Raw genomic sequence first — 15021 nt, 5'->3', positions numbered from 1 at the left:
TCCCAGTCAATCGCTGCCGCTTACCTCGATCGAACCCGCAACGTCACCACCCTGAGCCTCGATGAACGCAGCGCGGCAGGCGTGTCGCCCCAAGCACCAGGTCCTGGTCCTAAAATGCTACCCCAAGGTGCAGAAGAGCGATGCCGAGGCCAAGGCCAATTCGAGCGAGCTGAGCTACCTGCTCTTCTACGCCAGCACGCGCCGCAGTAAGCTGCAAAAGGTCGTCGACTTTCTGGACAAGAGGGCGACCAAGGATGTGTGGAAGGTCCGGACGGGCAATGTGCAGGTCACGATGCAGATCATCAAGGCGCTGATCGAGAAGTGCCCGCGCGACCTTCCTCTCTATGCCACCGCCGTCCTACATATCCTGCGCACTATCCTCAATTCCAACGACGTTACTATGGTCGAGGAGTCAGTGCCGACCTTCGAAGCCCTATGCGCGCATCAGGACCCCGCCGCCCTCGCAGCCGACCAGGACTACATCAAGAAGTACGAGGAGATCGTACAACTGTACGCCCAATTCGCGTCCAAGGAGACGGTCAAGACGGGCAAGGCACCGGTCAGCTGGCCAGTCGCGATCAGATACCGGAAGGCCGGGCTGCAGGCGCTGAAGGCCATTGCCTCGTCTGAGTCACTGGGGTCTGAGACCGGGCGTCAACTGGGCGCTGTCATACCGGTCATCCTCCTTAACATACACTCGGAGAGCGGCACATACCTTAAGCGGTTAGAGACGCGGGAAGCTACCAAGGGCGAACATGAGAAGGAGCTGGCATTGCGACGGCGGCAGAGTGTGTCCACCGCGCGGACCGACGACGACGACGGCGACCCGATTGCGGCATCTGGTACAACGGAGGATGCGGATAAGCTTGCGGAAGAGGAGGTGGGAGTACTCGCGCTCCAGGCCCTGAGGAGCATATTCCAGGGTGTGAACCGAGGGCAACTCCGGCTCGCGACGTCCGCTGTGCTCAAGTTCATCGGATCGCATGTCAAGAGCCTGCAAGAAGCTGCACCGAACGAAAGCAGCCATTGGGCGACTACACTCATGGCTATGATCTGCGCATGGGTCCCCGTGCAAGATAGATACACGATCCTAGTAGGCGCAGTGGAAGCCCTGGTCCGCAGTCCAATCGTAGAAGACGACCTCGAACGGCAGCTGACCCTGGCGACGATCATCGACTACCTTCTGGCCTCGACGATCAACTTCATCGGACTTAGTGTCATGGATGTCCTGGTCGGGCTTATTTCTCACTCATTGCTACTCCTCCAGCTTGGCGGACCGGGATCGAACATCGTACCGCATCATCAGCAGACAATGTCTGTCGTATCGGAGAAGGAGGGTAGCAATGAATTGTCGACAGCCAATCTGGATAGCGTCGTTATGGAAGTCGTCAAGAAGCCTTCTGATGCGAGGATGCAGCTTCTGGACACAGTGCAGAGATGCATGGCAGATCTCGCGACACATGTATACTACACTGATCAGATCTCCGATATGGTGGAAGCGATACTCAGCCGACTCAAGCCATCGCGGCTTTCGAGCGTTTCCTCCACCACAGAAGCGATACAGAACCCTGAAGGTGCGATAGATGCTGTAGCTGATTCCATCAGTATGCAGGAGAAGACGCACGTGGATCGATTCTTTTCTTTCGAAACAGCACGCATCACTGCTCTCGATGCTGTCAAAGCCATCATCAAGACAGCCAACACACGGCGACCCGATGGGTCATCGGCTTCTGTGTCGCGGAGCAAAGTGGGCGTGAGCGTTTGGGAAGGCACACAGTGGCTTCTTCGCGATCCGAGTGGTCAAGTCAGGAAAGCATACGTTGATGCGCTGATCACTTGGCTGAACACGGAGAAGGACAAGGAAGATTTGAAGATTGTGGACAACTACAGGCGGAAGGAGAAGGAGAATGAAAAGAATGCGCTGGCTAGACGTGCGGTCTCGAATGCTTCGAACAGGGAAAGGGTGTCGAAACGTGGTAGGGACACGTTTTTGCCATTGCTCCATCTGGCGGTATACGAGAATGCGCTCCACTATGTCGACTCTGAGGCGGACTACCTGCTCCTCCATCTACTGCTCACTACTCTGGTGAACAGGCTCGGAGTGAACGCAGCGAGGAGCGGACTGCCAATGATCATGCGGCTGCAAGAGGACATCGTTACCATCGAAGATCCCGGTGCTAAGCTGCGCCTGGGGAGCTTAGTACACGGATACCTCTGGGCACTTAGCATGACCTTGGACTTTGAGGTTTCTTCTGTCGGTCGCGCCCTCCACAACGAGATCACTCGCAGAAGCAGCAAGGGTCTTTGGATGAAGAGCATACGCGTCCCGCCAATGCCGATTGAGCTGATAGAAACGCCGCACCCGACACCTGTCGCTATCCCGTCAGAGATTGTTGAGAACGAAGCGCTTAAGCCTTTTGACAACCGCGAGGCATTGGTCGAGAAGATATCGGAAGGTTATTCGACTTCCCTATACTCGCCGCCTTCATCGCCGCCGGGATCACCTGGCCGTGGGGCCTCTGCGTCTATTCCTACCATTCATCAACCGACACAACCCGTGAGCCAGCAAAGCGCACCGGAACTTTCGTTCAAGGTTCGAGAAGATCTTTTGGCGAACTGGAGTCGCGAAGACTGCTTGTCTTCTCACACGAAGGATTCGTCATCTGCTTCAATCTCTGGTTCAAAGACAGGCACACATTACACTGCCGCCACGCAGAAGAACAACTTCCTCGGTGTCAACATCCCCAATGGCAACCTCGACAGTAATGGTAGCTCGCCAGCCCAAAGCCCCAGACGCGCACACAGCAGACCCCCATCTGCGGCATACGGTCTGGTAGGCCGTCTCTCCTCGCCAAACCGAAGCCGCAGTCCAGGCGACACACCCAACAGCTCCTCCTCCCTGCGCTCCACAGTCCGCGTCGACGATCTCCGCCGCGCACTCTCCACATCCGGTGGCGGCGCCCCTCGAACAGGTTATTCCCACCGCGCCCCCTCACACCGACACCGCAAATCCTCTTCCGACCACGCATCTTCCGCCTCCGACTCGCTCGTCAGCGTACACTCCCTTTCAGATGCTTCTTTCATAACAACACACCCCCCAGGCACGGATTCACAACAACAACTCCAAAATCCTGAGAGTCCGACTACACCTGCTGCGACGCTTACGCCTCGCCCGGAAATGACTACGGGAATGAACTTTAACACGAACAAGAATGATAATAATGGAGGTGGTGCAGCGAACCCAAAAGAAAGTACCTACACAATGACCAACCTCCCCCCGGTCCCTCCCATCCCAGAAGAACTACGCTCTTCACCAAACGGCCACGGCCACAGTCAAAATAGTCAAAGCGATACCCGCGATTTCGCGGCCAGACCCAAGACAGCGCCCAATGGAAGTAAAGCCGGGCGTAGTAGGAGTGTGAAGAGTGGAGTTAGTAGGGGCAGGAGTGGCGAGCGCAGAAGGGGGAGTGAGGCGAAGGGTACGGGGGGTAGTGGAAGTAAACCGGATTTTACCGGGTTTTTGGATAGTATTGAGGTTGAGGATGGGGAGGAGGAGGAGGATGGGAGTGTGGGGGGCAGTGTGGTGGAGAGTGTGGGGACGGGGGGTGGGGTGGGACGGGCGCCTTATTAGTTCTGAGACGTGACGTGAGGTTGGGGTGTGGTATTGTGGTGTGGTGTGTATTCTTTTCTCCTTATCTTTGAGGATCAACATATCTTTTCGAAGTTGTTGATTTTGGCTGTGTATATCTTGTCTCCTATGTCTCAACTCTTGTTTCCTGTGTTATAGAAATAGGAAGAAGGATAGGGGAAAAAGAGGGCGAGAGAAGGGGGGAGAACGCGAGAGAAGTCAAAGATTCGGCTTTGGCTTACGATAATACCATTTATGTTTACTATGTTCAAAGACGTTCGAGCTTAGGGTACGGGTGATGTGCTGCGCTGTTCTGCTTCACTGATTGCGATAGCAAAGGTAGGTGGAAAGTAGAAGGCGGAGGGAGGGGCATGGGGAGAAGGTGGCGTGGTTGGGTGGTTGGGTGGTTGATGGTTGGAGTGTTGAAAGGGCGGGGAGGGGAGGAAGAGAGGAAGAAAGAGGAAGAGAGAGGATGGGAGGATGGGAGGATGGGAGGATGGGAGGATAGGGGGATGGTGGGTGAGTTGCGCTGTGTAGGAAGAATTGATAGGGGAAGGGATGTAGGTTGTGAAGGGGCGGTGCGTTCTAGAGTTGAAGGATTCTGATTTCTCTGATTAGTACTTAGGCATCTATCTTAAGAAATGTATTGCGGGAATTATAAGTGGCTTGTCGTCGCTCTGCTTTAACGCAATGCCATCAATAGGATAGATAGAGTGCGCCTTTGACTCAGACTGCGGTCTGGTCCTGCAGTCTGGTCCTTCGGGCATGTTATTGAGATGGTATTTTGGTATACAGTATGATTGCGATAGCTTTGATTTACCATCAATAGAGCAGATATCACCCGAAGTATATAATCACACACCGAAGTCAGTCACGGCGCGTTACACAGTCGGGGAGTTGATGGAGGTTCTTCAATTTCTGATCACTTGTGATAGGCATGCACATTCTGCAAGACTTGATACCAGTACCTGATGTATTCCATCACAGAGTGTCTATTCCATAGTCGAGGCTATGTCAAGATTTCCCAACGTGACAAATCAATCTTGACTTTGACATCTCCGCGTCGTGCAAACGAGGTATGGTTGTCGAGCGCACATAAATACCCCCTTTGGCCCCTCTATACTATCAATATCAACACAACGACTACCACGTCAGAGCACAAAGCAAATAAATATCACACACCAACAACCAAGACAAGCATCCCATATTATCACCACCTAACAATGCACTTCTTCACACTTTCTACTCTCCTCAGCGTCCTCGCCCTCACTTCCGCCATGCCCCTCATACTCCAAAACCACCATGGAATAAGCCCATACCTCGCGCCCTCCCAATCCCCCGAGTACTGCTCCGCGCCACCCCAAAACCCCAGCGTGAAATGGTGCCTGTATCCCGGCTTTACACAAAGCTGCCAAACGCGCATCTTCGAGCCGCAACCGTGGTGCGTGAATTTCCCCACGTATGACTCAAGACCTCGCTCCATCGGTCCGGATATGGGTAAGTTCTTCTTCACCTACTCTGTACGCACATGTGTATAATGGAGGCATTCGCTGATTTTTGGAATTTCTGTGTTAGGCGGCAGTTGCAAGTTGTACAAGGAGCTGGATTGTAAGGATGGGGATGTGTTGGAGATTTGGGAGAAGGGTGGGGAGACGCCGCTTCAGTGTCCTGGCTTGTCAAAAATGGGGAACCCGACTTGGTTTAAGAGCATGAAGTGTACGAAGAACTAGACGGTGGTGTGGGTTTTCTTTTCTCGCGGCGGGTTGGGTTCTCGTTTTTGCTCTCTTTGACGGTAGGAGCAGAGATCTGGGGATTGGGCGGATGCAAGATATATCTGTTGTTATTGGTTTGGCATTGAGTTGAAGCTAGTGGATACTGGCTTGGCTATCTGCTGTCTTTACATCTTTGATATGTTTAGTGCTACATCTTCGGGACTGAGTTTGTAACTTTGATACAATATATAAATTAAGAGAGATGCCAATTAAGTGACTCGTTCCATGTGATTGTGATACAAGTAGACAAGCTAAACGTCAACTAAGTCCAACCTGGCATACATACACCGCGCTCCAAACTTCCCATCTTCCTCCTCCTTCCACGAACAACTCCGAATATCCACCTAAACCGACCTGAGTGGATCCCTCCCCGGATAGGTATAACCCCCACTACCCTGGTATTCCCCTCCACTAGATCCATCCGAGTTCTGCGTCCCCTCGTTCTCCGTCCTACATCTCATACTACCAAACCAATCCGGCTTCCCAGCATCACTCATACCCGGGCACTCCAACTTCGTCGTCGTATCGTCCTTCCAGATGCTGACCGGATCACCCCCACATTTGTTGTCCTTGAACAACTCGCAGTACCCACCGTGCTGAGGGCGGATAGAAAGGGGGCGCCTTTCTGGGTTTACGTCGAAAGCCATACACAAGTCTCGGTCGGGGTAGTAGGCGTGCCATTCGCAAGGCCCGTTGAAGTTTGTGCTCAGGCAGTAGGTTACGCCGGCTGTGGTGCCTTCGGCTCCGGGTTTACAGTCTGGTTGGTCTTGGCTGGATGCGTCCGGGTGGGGGCTGACGGCGAAGGGGAGAGCCGTTGCTACGGTGACGATGAGGGGGAAGAGGGTGAGTGGGTGCATTGTGGTGTGAGAGAAGTGCGACTTCGTGTTGTTTGTTGCTAATTCTATGGATGCCGTGCTGTGTTGATGCGTGAGTTCTTGTGCGATTGATGTTACGTGTAACGATGAAGGAAGGGAGAAGTATGCTGTCAGGCCTATTTATGTCTGTTTTTTACATCATACAGTGCTGTTCAGTACCACATTCAATGGCAGGAATCTCGACTTTGCTCGGCGCTTTGATAGGGCGTTGTGAAGCTCGGGTGTGATGGAGTGGATTGGAAGGGACGCATCGTGCTGTTCATGTCGTGGTCGTTATTGAAAAGAAGGACGCCAATGTAACGTGCCATCATCACATTTTCGCGGCCCAGGGAGGATACATATATTAGGGTACTACTCACGCGTCAGTATCTTCTCACCTCTTCTACACCATTCTGCCAGCAATTAACAAGAGCCGCTGCTACCTCAAGAATAGGCATCCTTCTTGCTGTCTAAACCCAAACTCAACTGGTCGATATGCTGAACATCTGCCCTACATACCTGACCAGCATCTTCTTCGCCATCACCGCTACATCCCCCGTCAACACGCCCACAAGAGATACCATCGTAGTCCAAGTAATTCCAGCCACTGGCGGAGGATTCAGCGGCAGTAACGCCGACCTACACACCTTCACCGATCCAAACTCCCCTTTCTGCGATGGCAAAGTAGGCCGGCCCGGCGGCGTCTACATCTGCCCCGGTCCAAACTTCACGCCTTCTGCAACTCAAACATGCAAGTGGTGGCCACCTCCTGCTGCTGCTGACGAAACGGTCTGCATTTCTTACCAAAAGGAGATCGGTCTTGCTCTAAGCCGTCCTCAGTCCATCGGACCTGACCCGGGTGGCTACTGCCTTCTATACCAGGAACCGGATTGTAAGAATGGGGCACAAGCTCATATCATAACTAATGGACAAACGTACAAGTAAGTAGGTCGAGGTGACGTGGTGATCAGAAAATATGCTGACTCTAGTAGTACTATTGGGTGCCCTGGGTTGAACGGTGACTTTGGCATTGTGAGTTTGCAGTGTTGGCCGGTTACGCGGCGGTGGAAGTGACCTCGGCATGGCGGAGTGGCGGAAGACTGGGCGAATGTTGTGATTTCGACGGTGGCATATTGCGTTTGTACGTTTGTGGTAGGGGTCGGTTGTAGGCGCGAATAGAAATGTCGAGCTTTGGGTGAAGATCAGCAGGCGTTTCGTGACAGTTTTGAAGTGCGCACGGAAGAGTTGGTTGATGACGTAATCCATACGCACTAAGCGGAGGGACGTTTTTGATCCTCTACCATTGACCATGCACCAAAGGTCTTGGTCTCACCATCACCTGAAGTCGTTCCGGTACTGAGTTCGTAGCTGCCAGCCTCGCGCCCACTAGCTAGGTGCCAAACCTGGCGTCACCACTTGACTCCAGCACCACGTCGCTACACCACCTCTGGGCAGCCAGCTCACTAAAGAACTACCACTCAAGCATCAATGTGTAGAAGGAAACGCGGCACCAGTCATATCTCCAGAGGAATCCATCGGAGTAGCGCGCAAATGCGTCGTCACGGAACCTTGGTTGCTTTCTTTCACTCTGGAGAGGCAGCGCAGCCATCGCTTTGTGGCCCACCTCTTCGATTCATCAAAATAACATTTTCGATAGCCAGACGTACCAGCCACCCAAGTTCTTGGAAATACAATCACAAATGTCGCCCTCAGACACCCCAGCATCGCGCCCGAAGATGCCGGAGTCGGTCCACCAATATTCACCACGACTAGACGTATCGCAAGGACCTCTGCGCGCAACCTCAGATGGTGTATTGGTTAACAAACAAACTGGCGATTATGTCAATCTCGACCTTCCGCCGCGCAACTGCGACGCCCGTGAGCCTGTTCACACAACGGGTATGGCCACCGCCAAGGCTCCCATTGTTGACCTTCCAGAAGCTAGTAACGGGGGAAATGGTCTTGACGATCCACGCAAACGAAAATCTGTAGGGCAGGTATTCAAAGACATGTGGACAAAGCTTCGGTGATTGCCTGCTGAAGAGAGGCTTTCTGTCAAGATGGGAGGTTGAAGATACATGGTGCAAGGAAGAAGATCGTATCTAAAGAAGCTGTGATCGGATCGCGCACAGTCAAACATTGTTTGACTTGACTTTACGCTGGTCATTGAATTAACCTGGAGGTAAGTCAAACCCCCAATGACACTCAATGTGCAAGCATCAACATTACCCATACTTCAGAAGCTGTACGTCGCGAAAACAAGGAGTAACTCTGCTTTCATGTGAAGCACCAAACACGCTGCGTGCACTCTTCGTCTCCATCTCCAGATCGCCATTGTCTGTGATACCTCGGAACCCTTCAAGAACAGCACTTCCTTCCAATCACTGCGTGGAGCATTAGCTGAAGAGCAATAACATCACTTAAGCTCCCAAACGATCATGTTGCAATCAAACATACACTACGAGCAGTACATTGCCACACGCAAAACATTATGCCACGTAGAGAAGGTGAAGTCGAGTGCCAACACAGTCTAGGCTCTTCAAACTACATGCTTGATCTGCTAGCTATGTGTGAATCTCTACATTATCAAGTGTTCAGTATGTTACAGGCGAACTGTCAGATACGATCAACCTGTTTGTTCGCTGAGAGTAGCAGCATGTATATATATTCCGCTGTGCTCCACGTTTCTCTCCCCAGAACAACGACAACTATTATACTTACATTTCCATTACACTACACTGCCAACATCTCAGCAATCTACTGCCGGTCAGTAGCTTACTCATATACCCTCGAACTAATCGAACACTCGCACACTCGAACACTCGAACACAAAGATATCCCAACGTATACCTAGTCAATCACTATGTCGACCAACGCCGCCAACGAACCCTATCCAAGCCATGTAAAGAATGCAACTGAAAAAGGTGAAGAACGGGCTGGGGAAATCGTTGCTGCAAATCATTGGATAGTGGGACAGGTGAAATTGGACTTTATCCGACATTTCGCAACCTTTTGGGTCGCCCTTTGGAGACACAAGTTCGATACAGCCCGTGCAAATGGTACCCGAGCGAAAGGAAATTCGGAAGCCGAACTTCACCACATGCTCACGAACGTTTGCGACGCGGTTTGGCAAGGGCCACCCCCTCGAAATCTCTACATTCCAGGAACTCCTGGCACTCTTGGCGCTAGAGGGATGGAGCGTGGTGCCTATATTTATCCAACCCCAACATCTAACCGCCTTTTCACAAATGGAGAACTACTAAGCGAGATGAATCAAGATGCGTACGTGCGCAACGTCATGCAAGGTACTACGGGCGGTGTCGGGGCTATACAATCAGGTACTCTACAAACAAGACAAGCATCGTCAACACAACAGCTTGGGAGTCAACTGTAGGGTATTCTACACAACCGCCACCTCAAGGTACTTCTGGTAGGGCCAGTCGCCAGGAAAGCCCTTATGACCTTGACGCCGAACTGACGAAAATTCTCACTGATCCTGAAAATGCTCCTCAGCATTATCGTCGCAATGAAAATTCGGTGAACCCATCATCGAATTGGCCCGGAACCGCAAAAGCGTGGGGAAAAACACCCGCAAGCGGCCAGAGTGGTGCCTCTTCCAGCTCGTGGAGCGCACTTAACTCAAGAGTATCCAACAGTGCTCTACAAACTGGATCTCCCCTGCCACAGCCATATCCGCCACATTCTACAGCCCCTCATCATGATAGTTCACGTACACCACGAGTCAATGCACCAGCACCCACCAGCGGATACCGAGGTGTTCTACAAGCACCCACCGGCACACCACAACATACTATAACACCTAAAGCGGGTGGTAGACACCAAGGTATTCCCCCAGCACCCACCGGTACACCACAACATACTATAGCACCTGCAGCGGGTGGTGGACGAGGCTACGGCCAAGGATCCGCCCATCCTAATCCTGTAAGTAGAGGTAGAGGCGGAAATTCTAGAGGGAGGGGGCGCGGGAGGGGACGCGGTACCTAAGGTTAAGATGCATGGTACACAGTACGTGGAATCGGAGATGGTATAAAGGGATTGCCGGCGGTGTTGTTCTTTCCTTGCGTGGGCGTTGTCTCTAGCACAATGTTTCGAGATTCGACTGCTTCTTTGTTTACGGAACAACGGTTTACGGACGGACACGGTCGTCCGTTCTCTTTTCTTTGCTCATCGCGGTCGGTATATCGGATAGGCTTTCTGGAAAGGCCTTGTTTATCAGTACGTGTTTATAGCGTGGGCGTTTCGGTATCGGGTCGGTGGTTTGCGATGGTCGTGAGTGCGGGTCTTTCTACAGCGGGCGTGTTTACAGTATCGGAGGGTTAATGGTGGGATTGGAGAATGCGGACGTGGATATAGATAGACGGAAATACGAAAATACAAAAAAAAAGATACAAGGGTGTTCATGAGCTGGAACTGATGTGGCGATGCTGGCGCCGAGCGCGTGGAAGGTGGATGAATAGTAGAAGGAAAGGCGGCCTGCGCAAAGACCAGCGATACGCAATACTGGAATAGTATATTGGAAACGATCGCACCGAACATTACGACCCACGCAACGGCGAACAGCACACGCGATGATGAAGGAAGGAGCACCACGATGGTGGTCGGAGACGTGACGCGTCGATGCCACGCTAGGAGCCTACGTCATCAACCTCGCTCCACAACTTCATTCCACAGGCACGTTCCTCATTCCCCAACCTCATTCCACAACGAAGAACAGAGCGCGCCTTTGACTCAGACTGGACCTGATCCTTGGTTCAACCTCATTCCACGGTCATGATGTCAATCATTATCATCATCAGCACGCGTACCCAACGCGGACACCACCACCACACCCAGCGCCAACCCATATATTCGGATTTTGACGGTTTTTAGACATGACACGTTTAGCTCCCATTTTCGAGACACGATGATAGCGTCATGGTAATAAAGTCGTGCATGTTTAATGATGAGGAAGAGAAGACGCGAGCGCACAGGAACATGAGTAGTTTCTCATTCGAATTCGGAACGAGGACATCACTTTGTGAGCCAGTGGTTTCGGTCACTCGCAGCTGCGAGATGATGTAGAAGTTGGACGACGCGTGAAATATGACGGGTTTTATACTCGAGCACCGCATCCGACGCTCTCGTCGTGAATTTCTTCGTTGTCGAGTTTTGATGAAGCGCAGGCGGGACGCACCGGACATCGACCACTTCATCTTGCTTGTTTTGACATCGGAAGTACAGCCCCATCTCCACGGACGCACACATGTCAATTCCGACCAGAGTTTTCTAGAACGCCATGGCTGACAATTGTTGCGATTTAGATGTAAGACCTAGAAGGCAGAGCGAGCGCACACCATGCGGTCTACCGTTCCACTTTCATGGTCGACACATAAAGACTGTGTCGTACGATTTCAAAAAAGAAAAGGAAGAAAAGAGAGTGCGATAACAAACTTCTCACAATCTCGATCGAAGCTTTATACCCGCCATCGACGCCAGCCTCGACACTGGAGCCAGCGCAGTCGGAACAGGGCACATCATCATCCTGTAGAGGCGTTTTGCGATGCGTTTTGCGTCAACGCGCGGGCAAGTCCGCACAACATATTAGGGCCGCGGACGGTTTTCAGCCACTCACATATCGAGTGACTCGATTAGTTTTGAAGAGAGAAGAAGGATAAGACAGCGCGCAACATGCCGGTTTCCAAGTCTGTCTTTTGATCGACCAGTCCAGCGAACCATGGCTTATACGCTTCAGTATTTTGGTTTTCCTGCAATCCAGGGAAAGAAGGATGCAGGATGACAAGACCGATCGCAAAGTCGACGTAGATGACGTGTCTGTGGAAAGCAGGCGAGCACATGGGCAGCTCAGCTCTCCGTTTTGGGTTTCGCAACATCCATAATATTGTCATGACTCCTTTGTGTGTTTTCGACAAGACACAGCCATCTAGTGTTGCTTTTTAGTTACCGGCGTCGGAAAGGCTGGGAGGAGAAGATCTTTATTCTGCACATGCGGGCAAGCTTCCAGGCATTCTGGAAAGAGGAAGGTGACCGATGGACGGATATGTCATAACCATGTCGTCTTTTGGACGAAGCGCAATGTATCCTTCATCGGCGTCTTTTAGAGTGCCCAGTGGGAATGTGTGTAATGGAGAAGAAGGTACGATGTCGAGGGGGGTTTATATACGCGTCCACGGGCTGCCACGTTACGTGCATCAATCTCTTGACGGCGATGGCGGGAATGAGTGAATCAGTCCAGATTCCAAACATCAAGGACGCAGAAAAGCATGAGCAGTCCATCAACGCGCATTGAAGATGACCATGGTTGATCAAGAGGAGGTGTGTTTTAAAATGAGTAGATTGCATGCCTCAGCCGCTGCATATTTTGATGCTAAAAGAAGTCCTGAATACCAGTTTCCGCACGCAAAACCCAACTTTTTGAAAGGCCAATGAGAAAAGCAGCATATCAGAAAGTCAATCGCCCAAGTCATGTCCACGCTGCCGCCTCGCCTGGCACCAAAAACCATGGGTATATCGCAACGCCCTTTTGTGGCCACCACTTCCATAAAATGATCGCAGACAACCCCGCAAAATCCGGAAGCTAAACTCATACCATGATCTGTCGTCCGCGTGGTATGAGCGCGTCATACAGCCTTAATCGCAGGTATGCCAGAAGCCTAGTCCTCGCTTCACGCCCTTCTCCAATAGCTCGTCAAGCGGGTTTTCAAGGCTCGCCGCCGTGCGCGGCATATACGCCATGCTCATTCCGACACCCCACAGCTAAAGCTTCAACGGCTTCCTGTAGAACGGGCCGCGGTAGTTCTCAAGCCCGCCCTCGCAGTCCAGTCCCAGGAACGGGGACCCATAGTCATTTTTCAGAAACCGCCTGTCCTTGGCATTAATATGAACTCCCTCTTTCATCGCCGTCTCAGATAGCCGGCCGTTCACACATGCAATATCCAACTTCTGCGGGCCCAGCTTCTTCAGTATGTTAACGTAGATTTCCTTGACGCGGAGGACTTCTTCGCGCTGACGACAATACTTGAAGCCGTAATCGCGCTGGAGACATGCAGGCGGTTCGTCATCGGTGGGGTCTTGAATGAATTGCCGTAGACGCCAGACGGTGGAGCGCTTGTTTGGTGGGATTGAGAGGAACGCCTTGAGATAGGGGAATAGGCCGCGGAAATGGCTGTATTCGTACTTGTCGAAGAGGTAGACTAGCGAATTCGTTTCCAGGGCGGTCTGCAGTTCGCGAAATGCTGCTTCGGGATCTTTGGCTTCCTTGAGTAGTGCGACGTAAAGCCCGGCTAGCTGTCTTTCTTGCTCTTCATCCTTGGCGGTGACGAAACCGAACGAATACCATGCGGCGGTTTGGGTAGATAGTAGCCTCTCTCGGAGTATGGTGCCAATTAGTTGCGCCGTTTCCTGCTTGGTTGCGGGTTGCAGGGAAGGAAGAGGCAGATTCCGATCTTGTTGGTTCAGGTAAGGCTGCACCGCGGTCATCAGCGGACCGAGGCTGGTAACAGCTGGCTCAGAAGGAGGAGATGGAAGAGGAGGAGAGGGAAGAGTAGGAACCGCAATTGCTGTTTCGATCGCCGTCGCTTCGTACTGCTGCATGCGCTTCGACTTCTTCTTCTGAGGTGGTGAGGACGACTTAACGGCGTTTGGTGGCGTCGCACTCGCCATCGGGGTCGCGAAAGATACGTTCTTTACCGGCGATTGAGGCCTCAAGTGGAAGTTGACGTTCCTGAACGTTTGCGAAGACCTAGCAGCCCTGACCAAGGTGCTGTAGACACGTTCGGGAAAGCCGAGGGCGCAGATGAGGTCGAACAACTTGTTGGCGAAGTAGGTCTTCTCTAGAAGGTATCGCAGCCGGTCCCGTAGATTGTGATTTACCCTAGTCATAGTTGAAGCGAATTGGACGAGTTTATTCAAATCTCTCATTGAGCCATCGAAAGCATGGACATCGTGAGATAGCCTAATGACCTTGTCACCAAGCTCTCGATCCAGTCTTGAGCCTCTATTGTCGGCGTCATCAATGCCGAACATCCTCGTAACGAGCTCATCGAATGTAGTCCAGTTCTCGTCGAAACTCTCCTGTATACTTTGTATGACTTGTTCGACTCTGTTATAGTTGTGTATCAGAATGACATCCCATAGTTCTGAACATGCGCGATCGAGTGGCGGTCCTAGGAATGTTAGCGACGAACGCTTGTAGTCAGATGCAGCATACCGGAAGGATGCATCGCAACAGCGGCCAGCCCATCTTCGAGCTCGCGCACAAACTTCCGCAGTCCTTCATCGAGCGCAATGTTTGGCCGGGGCGACTGTTTGTCTCTCGTCAAGAAGATATCCATGACGCTGACGTTGGGTGCCTCTCGTATGTTCGCTGCGGTGCCTAGCATCTTCGATAGGCGCCTCAAAAAGCGGTCCTTGAGGCTAAGAGGTATACCCAAACCCTTTGTTGGTACGACGCCGGTCGAATCATCGATGAGGTCTTCATCCACGAAGATGCCATAGGGACTTTCTTCGCAAGGTTTATTCCCAGTCGCCGCGCTTTCTGGATGCTGCAGTTGTGAAGCCATATTACCGGGGTAATGGATGTGCTTCCGTTGGAGTGGGACGTAGTGTCGAGATAAGGTGAGTTATCGTTAGGAGTAGAGGTCAAGTGTTAGGAGCGGCGCCGTCTTAGTGATGACCTTTACCGCCAGTCAGTACAACTCGTTTTCGGGGTGTATCGAGAACGAAAGACTCACCGCTTTGATGCGCAACC

At 52.1% G+C, this 15021-nt stretch overlaps 4 protein-coding genes across 4 annotated transcripts; 2 read left to right on the top strand and 2 right to left on the bottom strand.

Annotated features, from left to right (window-relative positions):
- Positions 1 to 61: 61 nt before the first annotated feature.
- Positions 62 to 3631, top strand: J4E86_004479 (uncharacterized protein; the record flags this gene model as incomplete). Its single annotated transcript, XM_051445017.1, has 1 exon — positions 62 to 3631. The coding sequence occupies one exon, from the start codon at positions 62 to 64 to the stop codon at positions 3629 to 3631; it is 3570 nt and encodes a 1189-aa protein (XP_051304642.1).
- A 2180-nt stretch (positions 3632 to 5811) lies between these two features.
- On the bottom strand, positions 5812 to 6257 carry J4E86_004478 (uncharacterized protein; the record flags this gene model as incomplete). Its single annotated transcript, XM_051445016.1, has 2 exons — positions 5812 to 5828; positions 5900 to 6257. 2 exons carry the CDS (start codon positions 6255 to 6257, stop codon positions 5812 to 5814), a joined length of 375 nt encoding a protein of 124 aa, XP_051304641.1.
- Positions 6258 to 6749: 492 nt separating this feature from the next.
- J4E86_004477 (uncharacterized protein) lies at positions 6750 to 7199 on the top strand (the record flags this gene model as incomplete). The annotated part of the gene is made up of 1 exon (XM_051445015.1): positions 6750 to 7199. The coding sequence occupies one exon, from the start codon at positions 6750 to 6752 to the stop codon at positions 7197 to 7199; it is 450 nt and encodes a 149-aa protein (XP_051304640.1).
- Positions 7200 to 13028: 5829 nt separating this feature from the next.
- J4E86_004476 (uncharacterized protein) lies at positions 13029 to 14833 on the bottom strand (the record flags this gene model as incomplete). The annotated part of the gene is made up of 2 exons (XM_051445014.1): positions 13029 to 14437; positions 14482 to 14833. The coding sequence occupies 2 exons, from the start codon at positions 14831 to 14833 to the stop codon at positions 13029 to 13031; spliced, it is 1761 nt and encodes a 586-aa protein (XP_051304639.1).
- Between the last annotated feature and the right edge of the window lie 188 nt (positions 14834 to 15021).

The sequence above is a fragment of the Alternaria arbusti genome (genome assembly GCF_024043155.1).
Source record: "Alternaria arbusti strain BMP 1465 chromosome Unknown scaffold_4, whole genome shotgun sequence".
Classification (NCBI taxonomy): Eukaryota; Fungi; Ascomycota; class Dothideomycetes; order Pleosporales; family Pleosporaceae; genus Alternaria; species Alternaria arbusti.
The sequence above is the reverse complement of the archived record's forward strand: the minus strand, read 5'-3'. Positions and strand labels throughout refer to the sequence as shown.